At 35.5% G+C, this 15606-nt stretch overlaps 1 protein-coding gene across 1 annotated transcript; it reads left to right on the top strand.

Annotated features, from left to right (window-relative positions):
- The first annotated feature begins 3407 nt into the window (after positions 1 to 3407).
- On the top strand, positions 3408 to 8848 carry LOC126769193 (cuticle protein 1-like). Its single transcript, XM_050487834.1, has 2 exons — positions 3408 to 3536; positions 8145 to 8848. Exons 1-2 carry the CDS (start codon positions 3408 to 3410, stop codon positions 8808 to 8810), a joined length of 795 nt encoding a protein of 264 aa, XP_050343791.1. The 3' UTR covers positions 8811 to 8848.
- The last annotated feature ends 6758 nt before the right edge of the window (positions 8849 to 15606 follow it).

Genomic DNA, 15606 nt, shown 5'->3' with positions numbered 1-15606 from the left:
CTAATGATACCGGTGCGACGGGTGACCCCGTTGCTTACTCGAGAAGTCGGGTCGTGGAGGCTGCACTGAGGTCGTGGGAAGCATTCGACGTGTTATTGCCGTCGTCGCTCCTATCCGTAATGCCGTGCCCCCCCCCCTTTTGATGTGAACCGGGGAAGGCCTGACCAGTTTCCCTGTCGGTATTGGTAAGGTATTGTTTTCAAGGAAGCAGTATTCTTCTTTATGGACTAACCCTGTTTTTCTATGGTCTTGGCTGCTTTTTTCTTTTCAGAAAGATTATTATGAAAAAGCGTTTCATCTCTGTCGCCACTATCAATTCTTTCTTTCTTTGCTTTCAATAATTTAAGATTACTAGGTATCAAATACGATTTCACATGTTTTTCACGAGATTCCTTAGGTAAACCTTTACGTAATATAGGAAGCCATCTTTGGGCTAAGTGATGGTGAATATCTTCAGCGTATTGCGGTATCTTGTCAATAGCATATCTCCTAGCGCTTGTAAGTATTCAAGCGTCAGGTTTGATGCAGCTCCAGGTGTTTCAATTTCTGAGGTAGGTATTTCGAGAAATGTATGTCTGCCAACTGCAACTTCTGCTTCCACCTCTGGAGATTCAGAACGTGATGGAATGTTCTCAGTTTCTACTGGCACATCAACGTCTGCAACACAATAAGTTCGATATTGAACATATTTATTACGTCTTGATTTTGACTCTCGGCCAACATTCAAGAACGCATCATAACTACTCTGGCCGTATGGCCATACTATTGCATATACTATTGCTGATAAAATGTAATGCTTACCTGAATTATCTTCAGATGAATCTATAATACAAATTTCAAAACTTGTTTTAGATTTAGAAGTTGATTTGATAGGGAGATCTTTTGAGATTATTTGATCTATGTGTTAATACACATATTATTATGTATAATGCATATATGTAATCATAAAGAGTATGTATATAATTTCTCTACAATCTGGTAAAAAATAAATTTCACAAAGACCGTTTGATGCACACATGACGCAGTATTGTATTCACCACAAGTTTCTTCCAATCGAGAACAAGATAAGTAATAAACACACAAATTAAACATGTGAGAATTCAGTGGGCCGAGCCGATTCCTGGGTCTGAACTGTTTGGTTAACATTCATATTGTATTGTTGCCATGGAGCTAACTTGACTTGACCTAGCCTAACTTGATATTCTTAAACAGAATAGTACAAGAATTAAAAGGAAAGATAAAGAAAGAATAAGAGCGATGTCGTTATTATTATTTTCTTAACTTATTTTACTTTTTGGTCAATTCACGATTTTATCATTATTCATTATCATGTTAATTATATCTTTAATATTATGTTATGTATAGCTTTTTTGCATGGTGTAACTAATAAATAAATAAGTGTTTTTGGTAAAATCTTTATAGATGTAATTAATTTTTTTGGCAGTTATATTAAATAAATATCGTAAACGAGTATTATTTTATTTAAAATAATACATAACCTCATATCCGCTTGTCTCGACTTTATATCTTATAAGCAATGTTCCGAACGTAAATCCTGACGTTGGCGAAAATAAATACGCCATTTTATCCAGTAAATATAAAATGGCTGCCGATTTGGGGATTTTAGCTTTTGTTGCGCGTTTTTTGAATGTAGGATAAAATTACTAGATGGGATCGTTGGTTATAAGACATTATTTATTCATCAAAATAAATTCCTCACAGATAGCTATGTTTACCCCCCTTCCTTTTGATTGTCATACCTATTCGTGAGTTATCTTTAATGTGATATTATCAGTCCCATCAGTTTACGTATCGTATTGTTGTCGTAAATTTCAATATTTTAAGCTTTAAATGTGTTCGTATCATTCGATTGCGGTCATTTCGACGGTACATCGTGAAATCGCGTCAGTACCGCATATGTGATTTGCATTTTTGATTTCAAAACTTGTACTGCTGTTTTCGACAGTTGAGGCTTACTCAACTGTGGAATTTCTACTTCAGGTCATACGTCATGGTTGGCGGTGGCTCGACAGTGCAAGGAATATGGGAAAGTAAATAGCCACTCTATTAATAAGAGCTTATAAGAGTAGAGTTTCCACTTATCTTGAGATGGCTTATTGGCATGTCCTTTTCAAATAAAAACAGACTATTCTACCCAAACAAAATTCAAAACTGGAATTTTTAGACTAACAGCTTCACAATAAATACAATGTGATAGTGACAATCACCAAATTTAGTTTATCAATATCATGTAATCATTAAGCGCTTTTTGAACCAAGCTATTCTCAAACTTTATACCCAAAATATTAAAGTTTTTCTTATAACATTTAGAGATTCAAATCATGCAACATCTTTTAAATTCAATAAGCCAATCAGGCGGCTTACAAACTTACAAATTCTCTTAGAATCATTTCAGTTGTTAAGAATTCCTTTAAACTTTTGCAGTCGTATTTGTAAGACTTTCATGTTCAGGAAGAGGAAAATAAATTTAAAATTGTACCAAAGATTATCCGTAGAGAAACTTTAACTTAATACGTACACCGTGAAGGTTGTCTTCAAGAAATTTTATTTTGGTCTACATTTTACGGTAAACTTTCGTTATGCGTTCAACGATCTACATTGCTGCATTAGTGATTTGAATGCATGTATTCCTTAGCACCTAGAGCGTGGATGCTGAGTCGCATTCCGTTAGCTCAATATGAGATATAATTAAATGGTCACTCACTAATATATAAACATTGGATAATATAAGACAACGACAATTTAAAAGTGGTCGTAGGAGCCTCCATGTATTTTGATTATTATTATGAAGAAGTAAACAAGTCTCTTCTGACATTTAAAATGCGGTGATAATCAACTTTGTGCCTGTAATAATAATAATAATACGCTTTATCACAAATTTAGCTTGTAAAGGTCCCACTGCTGGGCTAAGGCCTCCTCACCCTTTTTTTGAGGAGAAGGTAGGGAGTTAATTCACCACGCTGATCCAATGCCGATGGTGGAATACACTTGTGGTGAAATTAGACACATGCAGGTTCCCTCGCGATGTTTTCCTTCAATGTCAAACACGAGATGAATTATTAATCACACATGAAAATTCAGTAGTGCTTTCTCGGGCTTGAACTCACGATCATCGGTTAAGATTCACGCGTTCAAATCACTGGGCTATTTCTACAAGTAATATAAAATATTTATGACTATGATCATTATTTTGCTTACATTATAAGTTATTGGCTATTATCGATTGACATCGATCGTTATTTGACGGTTGAATAATTGATGAGCGGGTGATATCCATCCAGGCGAGTATGTACAATTCCATTTGACTAGTGTAGGATTGCGTCATACGAGTAAGCATTCATATTTTTAGAATAATAGAATACTATTGTCTTTGTTGATAAAACAATATGACAATAGGTATTCTGTCAGCATTATCTGAGACGAAACAAGCAAAGCAAATTGCCAGCAATTATGATGGAACTTTCCTGATTCTACTGAATAATAAATGTGAGCCATTACAACCGAGGCAACAATGGGTACCGTAAGTGCTAGAACTCGTGAAAGTGTTTGTGCGATTTGGTTTTGTTTTTGAAATAAAGATAAACAGATTTAAAATAAATAATATGTATATATATAAATATTGTGACCGATTTAAGATTTATATAATATAGTTTTATTACTCTATTGCCAAAAAGATTTATGTTTTCTTAATATGTTTGTATATTTGTATTTTTTTTAATTAAGGTAGTTTCCGAGGCACGGCTGATACTCCTTTTTTATGTCATAAGCAGGCGGACGAGCAAATGGGCTACCTGATGAATATAAGAAAGGCCATGGGTTACTTAAGACTTATCTCTCTCTCACACGCGGGTAAAACCGCAGACAGAAACTAGTTATTTGATGAACACTAAAAATGTATATTTAATGGAAGTTTTATAAAGTTTTATAATAATCACATCTAATAAATTAAATTTAAATTTAGATGTGATTATTATAAAAATTATTTCCGTCATATATCGTAAAAAACGTAGTGTTTATGTATGAACAAACGAAAAAACTACATAAAAACCTAATATATTATTATAACAATAATACTCACTGGGGCGTTACTCTGTTAGAACAAAATTAAACTCGCTGACGATCGAGAACACGATAACGAATTGACAGAAAGTGATAAGCCACAATAACTGTTATATTAAATAGTCGTTTTAATTTATAGAAAATATGGCATAAAATATTACTTTAATATGAGCGATACTGTGTAAAAATAAAATGAACTATAATGTCGATTACTTTTTACCATTTTAAAAACTATTTAAAAAAAAAAGGCAAACATGCAAAACATACATAACAGGGTTATGTATGTTTTACATGTATTTGTATTGTATTAGGGTTCGGAAAAAAGCAATTGTCATTCTAATATGACAGCAGATATTAAAATAGTGTGTGTTACATTACCGTATATGATTAAGCAAACGCACCTTGAAGACTTATGCACAAGTTTTTTTTTTAATAAATTTAATATTTGATTTACATTGATGTGTGAAAGAGACGGCACGATGCCTTCTCTGTCGTGTTTCAATTACAGCAATTATCTGTGTATTATCGCTAATTACGCGAACTGGCGGATCACTATTGGATTATGTTATAATTGTATGTTCCGTGTTATTACCGCACTAATTAAATGTCTGTTATTAATGTAAAGTGTATATAGGAAAGGTCATCAGATCAGATGCCATCAGAGCTAATATGTCCCAGTGAACAAGACACGCGGCTCCTAACCATAGGTGGCGGATTCGAATCCGAGTAAGTCACTGAGACCACTGAGTTTCTTGAGCCTAATTTATATTTTACTACTAATCTGTACTTGTTGGGATTTTTTATCGGCGGGACAATTATAAGTTGTTAAGTCCTTTCCTTTATATTATGCTTAAGTGTAAGTTAATATAGTAATTATGACGTCACACTGCTTCTCTATAATGATATGTAAGTGCTGTTCACGTGTACGCCATGTTCCGATCATTTCCTGCAAATATAATAATTTTAAAAATACAAAGCGGTTCGAGTATATATTATTAAAGTTTTGTGTGTCGCAAACAATATTAAATATTACATTATTGACCCGTTGCAGTCAAAACAGTTAAAAATAACACGTTTATAACAAACGTGTTTTATTTAATGTTAGTTAGAGCAAACGTCTTGAGTTTTTAAGCCGATTTAAGTACGAACAAGTTATGATAAAATTATTTACTAAATGATTAGGCTATTTATTATCTTTGAGCTGGAAAGCTCTTTTCGGGATGTTTTTATTAAAGAATGCATAGGTTTTTTTTTTTTTTTTATATCGCCGGGAGGGCAAATGACTCCACTCCACCTGATGGTAAGCGGTAGTAGAGTCCAAACGCGACGACGGCCAGTACAGACGGGAAAAACGTTCTGCACTAGCCGCCTTCGCCTTGCCGGCCCGCAAGATGCCTCTTCACGCCTCGTTTGAAGGAACCCGGGTTGTAAGAGGAGGGGAATACGTGAGCTGGTAAGGAATTCCATTTTTTGGAAGTGCGACAAAGAAAGGAGTTGCCAAATTTCTTTGTTCGCGATGGAATTGATGTCACAGTTAGGCGGTGACATCGAGAACCAGCTCGCGTGGACTTAAGAAGGAAGGGGGAAGCAGGAATTAGAGAGAATAATTCCTCAGAGCACTCGCCGTGATACAGTCGATAGAAAGCGCTCAGTGCTGCTATCTCACGACGCAATTGTAAAGGTTCAAGGGTGTTTGTGACCTTTACGTCGCCAATAATGCGTACGGCACGTCGCTGCAACCGGTCCAAGGCCTCAAGTAGGTACTTAGCGGAGCCATCCCAAAGGTGCGAGCAATATTCCACGCAAGACCGTACCTGTGTTTTGTACAGCAGGCACAGTTGTTGTGGCGTGAAAAAGCGCCGCACCTTGTTCAGAACTCCGAGTTTCCGTGAAGCTGTTTTTATAACAGCCTCGATGTAATCCCTTGGACTAAGGTCGCAGCGAACGTCAATCCCCAGCATGGCGATTTTGCTTTGCATCACCAGCGGAGTACCACAGAGGGAGGGAAGAGGGGAAAATGTTGACTTTTTCGCCGTGAGAGCGCATACCTGTGTTTTCTTGGCATTAAACTCAACAAGATTATCAGAGCCCCATTTGGCGATGAGATCTAACGTCCTATCGAGTTCAATGACAAGATTCTCCCGCCTCTCCTCAGTTTCCGCCCGCCCAGCCACTGCGCGTCCGTGGTATCCACCATGCACTGTACTATCATCTGCATAGCAATGTATGTTCCCAAGGGAGAGCATATTATTGATATGCAAAAGAAAGAGTGTGGGAGATAGCACAGATCCCTGGGGGACCCCAGCATTCACTACATAGAATTGTGAAGCGCAACCATCTACTAAAACACGAAGGCTACGCTTGTGTAGGAAGCTGGCAATCCAGGTGCATAGCTGAGCAGGCAGACCATATGCCGGTAGCTTGGAGAGAAGACTTCTGTGCCAGACCCTGTCGAAAGCCTTGGAGATATCGAGGCTGACAGCCAACGATTCTCCATGCTTGTCGATAGCTTCACCCCAGAGGTGTGTTACGTACGCTAGAAGATCACCTGTGGACCGTTTTGGTCGAAACCCATACTGACGATCATTAATTAGACAGTGATCCTCTAGGTAATGGATCAGTTGGTTGTTTAAAATCCGTTCCATCACCTTACAAAGTACTGAGGTGATAGCTATTGGCCGATAATTTGCCGGGTCAGACCGATCCCCTTTTTTGGGAACCGCTTGCACATTAGCTCTTCTCCAAGCCTCCGGCACACTTCCCGAAGAGAGAGAAAGTTGGAACAGGCGCGTTAACACAGGAGACAGCTCCGCTGCGCACTTCTTCAGCACTATGGCTGGTATTCCATCGGGACCGCTAGCTTTCCGTACATCAAGTGATTGCAGCTCCGCACGCACATCACGTTGCCTGATTTTAATGTCAGGCATCGTGTGGCCACATGAAGGTATTGTTGGTGGCTGCGCACTACAATCATCGATAACAGAGTTGTCGGCAAAGAGTTTAGCCAGGAGGTCGGCTTTCTCCTGCGGACTGTGAGCTAGCGATCCGTCCGGATTTCTGAGCGGTGGCAGCGTATATACCATTTCGTCATTTGCTTATAACATTATATGATATTAAAAGATATATTGATTATTTTAGTCCTTACATCCTTTTTGAAGACAAATTGCTTTGATTTATATAATAAAATATCTCAAATTTCTTTAACTTTGTCAGTTAAAAATATTAAAAAATAAACTTTACTACTCAATACAAGATTGTACAGGTAATAATAAACTGTAGCTAGTATTTGTTGTTTTTATAAAGGCTATATAATTTTATTTGTATTAAAAATACAATATAGACCTATATTAATAGAAACCACTGAGTTGCTTGCCGGTTCTTCTTTGTAAAATCGACATCCTAAACAGGTGGTAAATTTAAATTTTATATAATCTCTTAAAATAACAGTTCGACAGTGCCTTAATAAACTATGTAATTAATCAATGCTAACAACAATCTAAAATAAATAAATTAAATTATTAGATGATAAGAAAGTTAAAACTTCCACGTCTAGTACAAAAATATCAGAAACGAAAAACTAATTGACATTGGCCGCATTCTTTGGAACACAACCGGTTCGCGGCGCTGTGAATTTTCAAAATAGCTTCCTGACTCCCTTAATGCCCCTGGTATTGCTTGTGACTCGTACGAGTTCCGTTCAGCTTCAAAACCGAGCAAGTATAAAAGCTGTCTGGAAGCTAGCAAAATCAATCAGTAGCTTTCGAGCAGTCTAAAAGAAGTGCACGATGTGATTTCTGGTGGGTTTATATTTTTATTCTATTAATAGACATAAAATATCTGTTTTAACGATAATATCGACAGAACATACATAATAATTATGTCCACGCTATAATGAGAGAAATGTAAAAAAAACATCCTCTAACTAATGTTTGTTTTGGCATATCAAACCCGTGTATTTGTAGATTAAGGAACTTCTTTTTTGTTGTTAAGACCAAACGAATCTTTTGTTTTTACAATCCTTATTATTTAATAGTTGAAGATTATATTTTGATATTTTTTAATAGATTGTTACGGTCGCTGTCTTCGCTTGCGCCGCAGCTGTGCCATCTGGTGCACTGCTGGCCACATTCTATTCCAGTAGCATTATTGGCCACGACGCACCATGGGCTACGGCCCATGGTACGGTTCACGCTGCACCCTTGACCGTCGCTGCTGCCCCAGTGGCGGTAGCTCACGCTGCTGCTGTGGCCGTTCCTACCATCTCTTCTGGTGACATTCAGGCTGCTGCAATCGACGCTCACGTCGAAACTGCCGACCACGCCCGCGCAACTGTCGACACCATCCGTCAGATAAACGACCAGGCCGCTGAAATCCAAGGCAGAGCTATCAACGCCGCTGAGGACCACGCCTGGAAAGCGGTGAACGCTGCTCAGACTGCTGCTGCTCAAATTGACGGTGCCGCTGCGAACGCATCTCCTACTATCGCTCGGCAGATCGCTGGTCAGGTGGCTCCCGTCGTAGCCGCACCTATTGCTGCATACACCGCTCCCATCTTCGCTGCACCAGCTTTCGCCGCTCGCTCTATTACTGCTCCTCTGTTTGCAGCGCACGGTGTCGCTCCTGTCATCGCAGGCAGCCAATCCGTCTCCACTCAGTCCTTTTCCCAGACTTACCCAATTCCATTTGTCCAAGTGCCTGTCGCATACGCACGGTTGGTAAGCAGTTCATAGCAAAATTTTACATTAGATTATAGATTTATAAAAATTGTACAGACAAGACGAAGATGAACGAATAAAATATTACTTTTTATTGATTAGTTTTATTTTAACATATTTTGCAGTAAGTAGTCCCATTTTCATTACATTATAGTGTGTGCGCAAGCATATAGACAGACCCTCGGGTTCTACATCCTTATACGATAGCCACCAAACCCACGAGACAGACAAATAATTAAATAATAACATATTTAATATCGCGAATGCATTATTTCATTCACGACACAACGTTAGCTTTAACTCATTAGTTAGTGACAAAATTTCATAAATGTAATTTCGAGTCATTGGGGTAGGGAGTTTATAGTTATGATGTGTTTGCAATATGCGAGTAAGATTGGTTTCGCTACGCGTCAGCGTCTATGAGTATTATGAGTAATCTCGTCTTCAACTGATGCAGACTTATTACACGCGACACGTCAAGTGACGCTTACCGCGACATTAATTTCGTAAGCGTCACCCTCCACGATAAATGTTTACCAGACTTGATATGAGTTAGGTAATAAAGGTCGTATATGATTTAATTTGTTTTATTGAGGTAGTTTGTCTGGTTTTGCAGAACAATGTGTATTTACAGAAGAAGAGTTAATTGTTCGTGGAGCTAATACGTTTTGTTCTTTACGAACTCGACCTCTCAAAAGCAATGAACGAGTTCTTTATTTCACATTAAACTTTCCTTTCACCTCTCGCTTCTAAGTAAAGTTTGTAATTGAATACTTTTACCTCAAATTGAAACGAGCGCTTCAACTTCTAGGTAATGTTTCCAACATTAGATTTATACGCAGATGCATTAACAAATATTACATTGCTTGGTGTTGTGGTTTTGATCTTAATTTATTGTAGTTGTTTTTAAAGCATTGTTTGACATTATTTCACTTTTATGAAAACGTTTATGTTCGTAAATAAAGATTTATATGTAAATAATAATAAATTAAAGTATAAAATATATTATCAATCTGCACTGCATCGTCCGTATAGTTTCTAGTATACGAGGCTGCAGCTCTTGATGTTCTATCTTCGCGATGATATATAAGCCACAGGTCAGGTTTTATTGGGTTTTCTGTCGAAAAATACTCGGCAGCTACCCTGAGTTTGGAAGTATCCGAAAAGCACCTAAAGCCGTTAATCCACTTTAGTTACCACATACCTCAATAATCCTCATTTACTTACCGATTTATTTTTCTTGTTAACTGAAGCAACTTGCTTCACAGTAAGTCGCGCTTTTAAATAGAGATTGTTAATTTATTTCCAGTGAATACAAATTCACAATCGCAGATCTGTTTGAGCAGTTCCCTCAGCGGTCTCGGCCTCGGTGTGCTGAAGGGTGATGCGGGCGCTGGCACTCTCACAAAGCTCGTTATCATGCCCATTTTTTCTTGTCACTGTCAGGCGGACGTCGGAACGTAGCTATTTTATGAAACAATGGCCTGTTCTCATTGCGTTTTAATAAAAATTCGTGTAAAATGTTTCACAAAAGTAGATGATTAAAGAAATACTGCAAGGTCGTTAGCTTGTTATATCATTTCGATATTTAGATATTGTCTTGTAAACAAATGTTACTTTAATGTTGTGTATTTTTAAATAAATCCTTTATAGTCTTGTCGAAAGAAAGATCTTAATTAAAGATAGCAAATTCATTTGCAAGCCAGCGGTTGTTTTGCGACTTCTATTCAAGCATTAAGTAAAGAAAATGTGAACACTTTGTACTATTATTATAGAGGCGAACGTTGATGAAGATGGATGGACGGGCACTTGTCACTCCTTCACGCATAAACTACTCAACGGATTTGGATGATATTTGGAATAGAGCTATATACTCTAAACATTTGGTTTATCTTACACCAGAGTAATGAGAGCTTTACACGGCGTAGCCACGGGTGGAATCTAGTTATTTAAAAATATAACACACACATTTCATATATTATACAAAATAATCAAAAGAAAAGTTCCAGCCTGTTATTGCTCCACAGTTATACGAATTGTTTGTTTGCTTAAAACGTATTTATGCAAAACTATTAACCTGATTGAAATGAAGTTTTCACATTGTTATTTTTATTCGTATAACTTTGATTACGCTTTACATTATGTTTAAATCTCGCATATTACGTTTTGAGCTGTAGTTTATTATGCTAAGGAACTTGTCACGTCAGCGATTGTGTCATACAAGTTTGTATGTCATTATCATTTTTTATTTGATTCGCATAACAAAATAGCAACTTGACACACAACGCTTCTCATTCGCTGTGTCGACCTTTGTAACAAACTACCAGAGACAGTCTATAAGTAAAGATTTACGTGACGCCTTTATAAGAAATAATTAAGAAATTATTTTCTGCTATTTCATACCACATATATAACTTACTTTTAGGAGTTGTATGTTTGTATTATTGTATATATGAGCATGAGAAAACTTTTTTCTCTAAATAATATAAAATTGTTCTTTTAAGCAATAATCCTGCCTTTTCATTAATAATATATGCTTAATGCTATAATAATATATGGCATTTTATTCCGTAAGCACTATATATATATTATATTGTGAATGAATATATAAGTATAGTTGCTATCGCTTAATAAATGACAAGGGCTTTCTCGTGCTTGCGAGGGGAGTGTCGTCTTGTGATGAATGATCCATTCAAACTAAGCGTCTCAAACAAGCGCAAGAAGTAAAAACTTAATACAAACTAATTTATGAATATTATTAAGTTGCTATTTTTTCATTTACTTATTAAGTTTATTAATTTTGTATTAATTATCATTATTATTTTTAATATTTTATTCCATAAATTTAAACTAAACTAGACTAAGTTTTTAATATATATATTATTGAGTATGTGAATAATATATAATATTATTGATAATTATTTGAGGATAATTACTGAGCACAATAAAAGACGTCCGTTCGGTTAAGCGTTTAATTGCGAGAGACCACCATACATAGGTTTACAATTACCCACAGTTAAAAGTCATATTATAAAACTACCCCATACATTACATATATATATATTATATATTTACCCATATATATATATATATATTTATATATATATATGGGTAAATATTCTATATATATATATATATATATATATATATATATATATATATATATATATATATATAGAATTTAAAATAATATTAGAACAAAAAAATATGATTTTAGTGTACAGTCGGATTTAATTTGGGAATAAAATGAGTTTAATCTATAAAAAGTGTTTGTAAAATTATTATAATGTTTGAGTTCATTATCTCCAGGAATTTAAAAGGATTCTAATTCCACCGGATGTTTGTATGTTTGGTTGTTTACGATCAACTACTTGCAATAACTTTTGAGTCGGTGCTTATTTATCCCCCCTTCTACTTTATGTTATAAAAATATCACTTTTGTTAACTGAATGATGGCGTCGACTATTTTTATAAAAACTGGTTTTGCATAATACCATCGCCGTGACCTAAACGCCGTCAATCGGCTTTCAAATCCACTTTGAATAAGTTTATTGAAGCATATCGATTGGAGACTGTTATTGTGGTCAATTTCGCAGTCGTAATAGTTCAATAAAATACAAGTAGATGGTTGAAAAAACATTTAAAAATGTTAAAAGTGAGCATGAAACTCAATTAAGTTTGTTACTAGTGTTAAGACCAAATACTCAACGACTATGTTTTGTCACGTATGAATAGTGTGATTATTATAATATACAATTAAAATTTACTTAAAAATTGTAACATTGAATACCTTGATTAACAATACCTTGGGTGTGGCGTGGTGTGGCGTGGTGTGGCTGACCAGCGGGCCCATTTTACTAATTTATAATGGTTACGATACCTCGACAAAACCGCAACTGGATCGTTGTGTTAACAGAATAGGGAAACGGTTAAACGGCAACAATTACATTTCGATTCGATTGTTTAATCTATTTCGAAACACCGTTGTAAAATGACCGAGAAAAACGGTAAAAAATAACGGTAATTTTGATTCACAGAAAATGCTTAAAATGAATATTGTATATATATATATTTTGATAAGCATTATATTATATATGCATATAAAAAGTTCAATTTATTTTTTTGTTTCTTAAATAAGTTTTTTATAAGATACTGTTTTATTTTAATTATTTTTTAGATTTTTTAGTTTTTTATTTTTAAATTTGTCCGAATAAAAGCTTATTCATTGTTCATTAATTAATTCCTGCAAGATAAAAATGAATCGGTTTTAAATGACGTGCAATATGCATGTCATTTAAACAACGGACAACTGAGAATTTATTTACCACCAAAAATATTTTCAGTTTACAGTTAACCTTATACTGAATAGTTTATAAGATCATCATTTTACATATTTAAATATTATATAATTTTCACAATTTTAATTATGTCAAGCGCACTTTCAATGATTTATTTAGCATTACCTAAATATACCTAAATATTATAAATATTGTTTTGTCACTTTGACTTATCAAATATAGGTATGTGACATACGCATGTGAGCATTCGTAATATCCAGTGCTTCTAGCGCTCGTCTCAATCCTACTTAAATATCGAATATCGTCAGTTTTACAATCTATAATTACAAGCGATCATAAACTAATTTTTTTATTGTATTAGGTAGGCAGACGGGCAAGTGGGTCACTAGACGCTAAGGCCACCACCACCCCTAGTCATTGGCACTGTAAGAAATATTAAGCATCCCTTATATTCCCTTATTCCGCCGTTGCGCCTTGGGACTAAGATTCTTATGTCACTTGTGCCTATAGTCACACTAGCTCACTCACCCTTCTTACAGACAACACTACTAAGCATTGCTGCTTGGCGGTAGAATATATGATTAGTGGGTGGAGAAATAATACGAGGTTTTTAGACAAAGATATATAAGCGTAAAGTGTTTTTCCTTATAAACACTGAGTAATATTTGTAAAAGGTATTTTTTAAAGAATAAAAAGTATATTACAAAACAAACTCGTGGAATCCGTATTTAAATAGAATTTTAAGTATTGTAATAATCTTATTGTCGGCAGATAACAATTGCGAGTCTGCGCTCTACCTTGGTTTTTATTCTAATAATTTTAATGTACTGAATAAAGGGGAAGTAGAGCGTATTGTTTATTGTTAGGTGACTTATGCTCAAATGAATGAACAAAGTCGAAGAAACCAATGAATAACAGCATTTATTATTTAATTAGTAATGATGTCCTCATGATCGAAGCTTGGTCTCTGTTATAGTGCGCAAGTATGTGTGTAAACAAAGATGCGCTCACTATTACCTCAATTTCAACCTGAAGCGGGAAAACGGCCAACGTGATTTCCGCGGCAACGGAATGTCGCTCTGGCGACATGCACTGCAGGCTGTTATTGCAGACTTCGAATATATTATATTGTTAGTGATTATGCGTGGACAAATGGTAATGCCCACGTCATTTTATTTTAAAAACCTTGTTTTTGTTATTGTTGATATATCGCCATATTTTGATTACTTTCTCAATTATCTCTATATACGTACACATATATTTGATTTTACAAAGCTCGAATGTGAAAATGAAGAGTATATAAATGGAGTCACGGGACACGACTCGTATATTGATCGCAAAATAGCATGACTCGGCAATGAGTTACATACAAAATATATTAAGCCAGTCAATTTCGCACCGCGCGACGACCGGTTCCGAATTCAATTTACATAATAATTATGTATTGGCTATCAAGTCCTACTGACAGCGAAAGTTTCGGCAATGACAAATAATCAGTTGTATCAGTAAAAATTGTATCAGTTGTAAATTATTGTGGAATATATAATGTAGTAATATATAATGTACAAGCTATTTTGTATAAATGAGTGATCGATGATTGATTTTAATGAATATTTTGAATAAGTAATATTTTATCTTCCTTTTATTTTCCCCTCTAATCAAGCGCTCTAGCTTATAGTATGTAGTTAATAATAGAGTATTGTATATTAGTAATATATTTTATTGTTTGTGTTATTTATTGTTTTTTTTTTATAGAATAGGAAGGCGGACGAGCATATGGGCCACCTGATGATAAGTGGTCACCAAACGCCCTTAGACATTGGCATTGTAGGAAATGTTAACCATCGCTTACATCACCAATGCGCCACCAACCTTAGGAACTAAGATGTTATGTCCCTTGTGCCTGTAATTACACTGGCTCACTCACCCTTTAAACCGGAACACAACAATACCAAGTACTGCTGTTTTGCGGTAGAATATCTGATGAGTAGGTGGTACCTACCCAGACGAGCTTGCACAAAGCTCTACCACCAGCAAATAGTAAATTCTGTTATTTTTGAATATAAATCGGATACACAATACCTTGTTTGTCTCTCACTTAGACTGTACTAACTCGTTAGCTCACTAAAACTTGTTTCACCGAAGTGTAAGAGGATCATTGTAAGCGATAAGTTTGAAGCTTTCATCGTTACTCTGACATCATTTGTTCTTTAAATAATGTGTTATCTAAAATAAATAAATAAAAAAGTGCAATATTGTTTTGGTCCTAAGACTCGATCGATACGGTTTTGATTAGCTTGTATACCGTTGTGATTTAACGATTGAAATGAAGCGAAGACTTAATAAAAATAATTTGCGAGACCCCTTTACAGTGTATAACATATTCATTATATATACAGTGTATACACATTTGGCTGAAATTCAGCCAAATGTGTATTTGGCTGAAATTCAGCCAAATGTGTATTTGGCTGAAATTCAGACAAATGTGTATTCCACCAATCCGCATTGGAGCA

The sequence above is a fragment of the Nymphalis io genome, chromosome 6, assembly GCF_905147045.1.
Source record: "Nymphalis io chromosome 6, ilAglIoxx1.1, whole genome shotgun sequence".
In the NCBI taxonomy this organism is placed as follows: Eukaryota; Metazoa; Arthropoda; class Insecta; order Lepidoptera; family Nymphalidae; genus Nymphalis; species Nymphalis io.
This window is presented reverse-complemented; position numbering and strand designations above follow the sequence as displayed.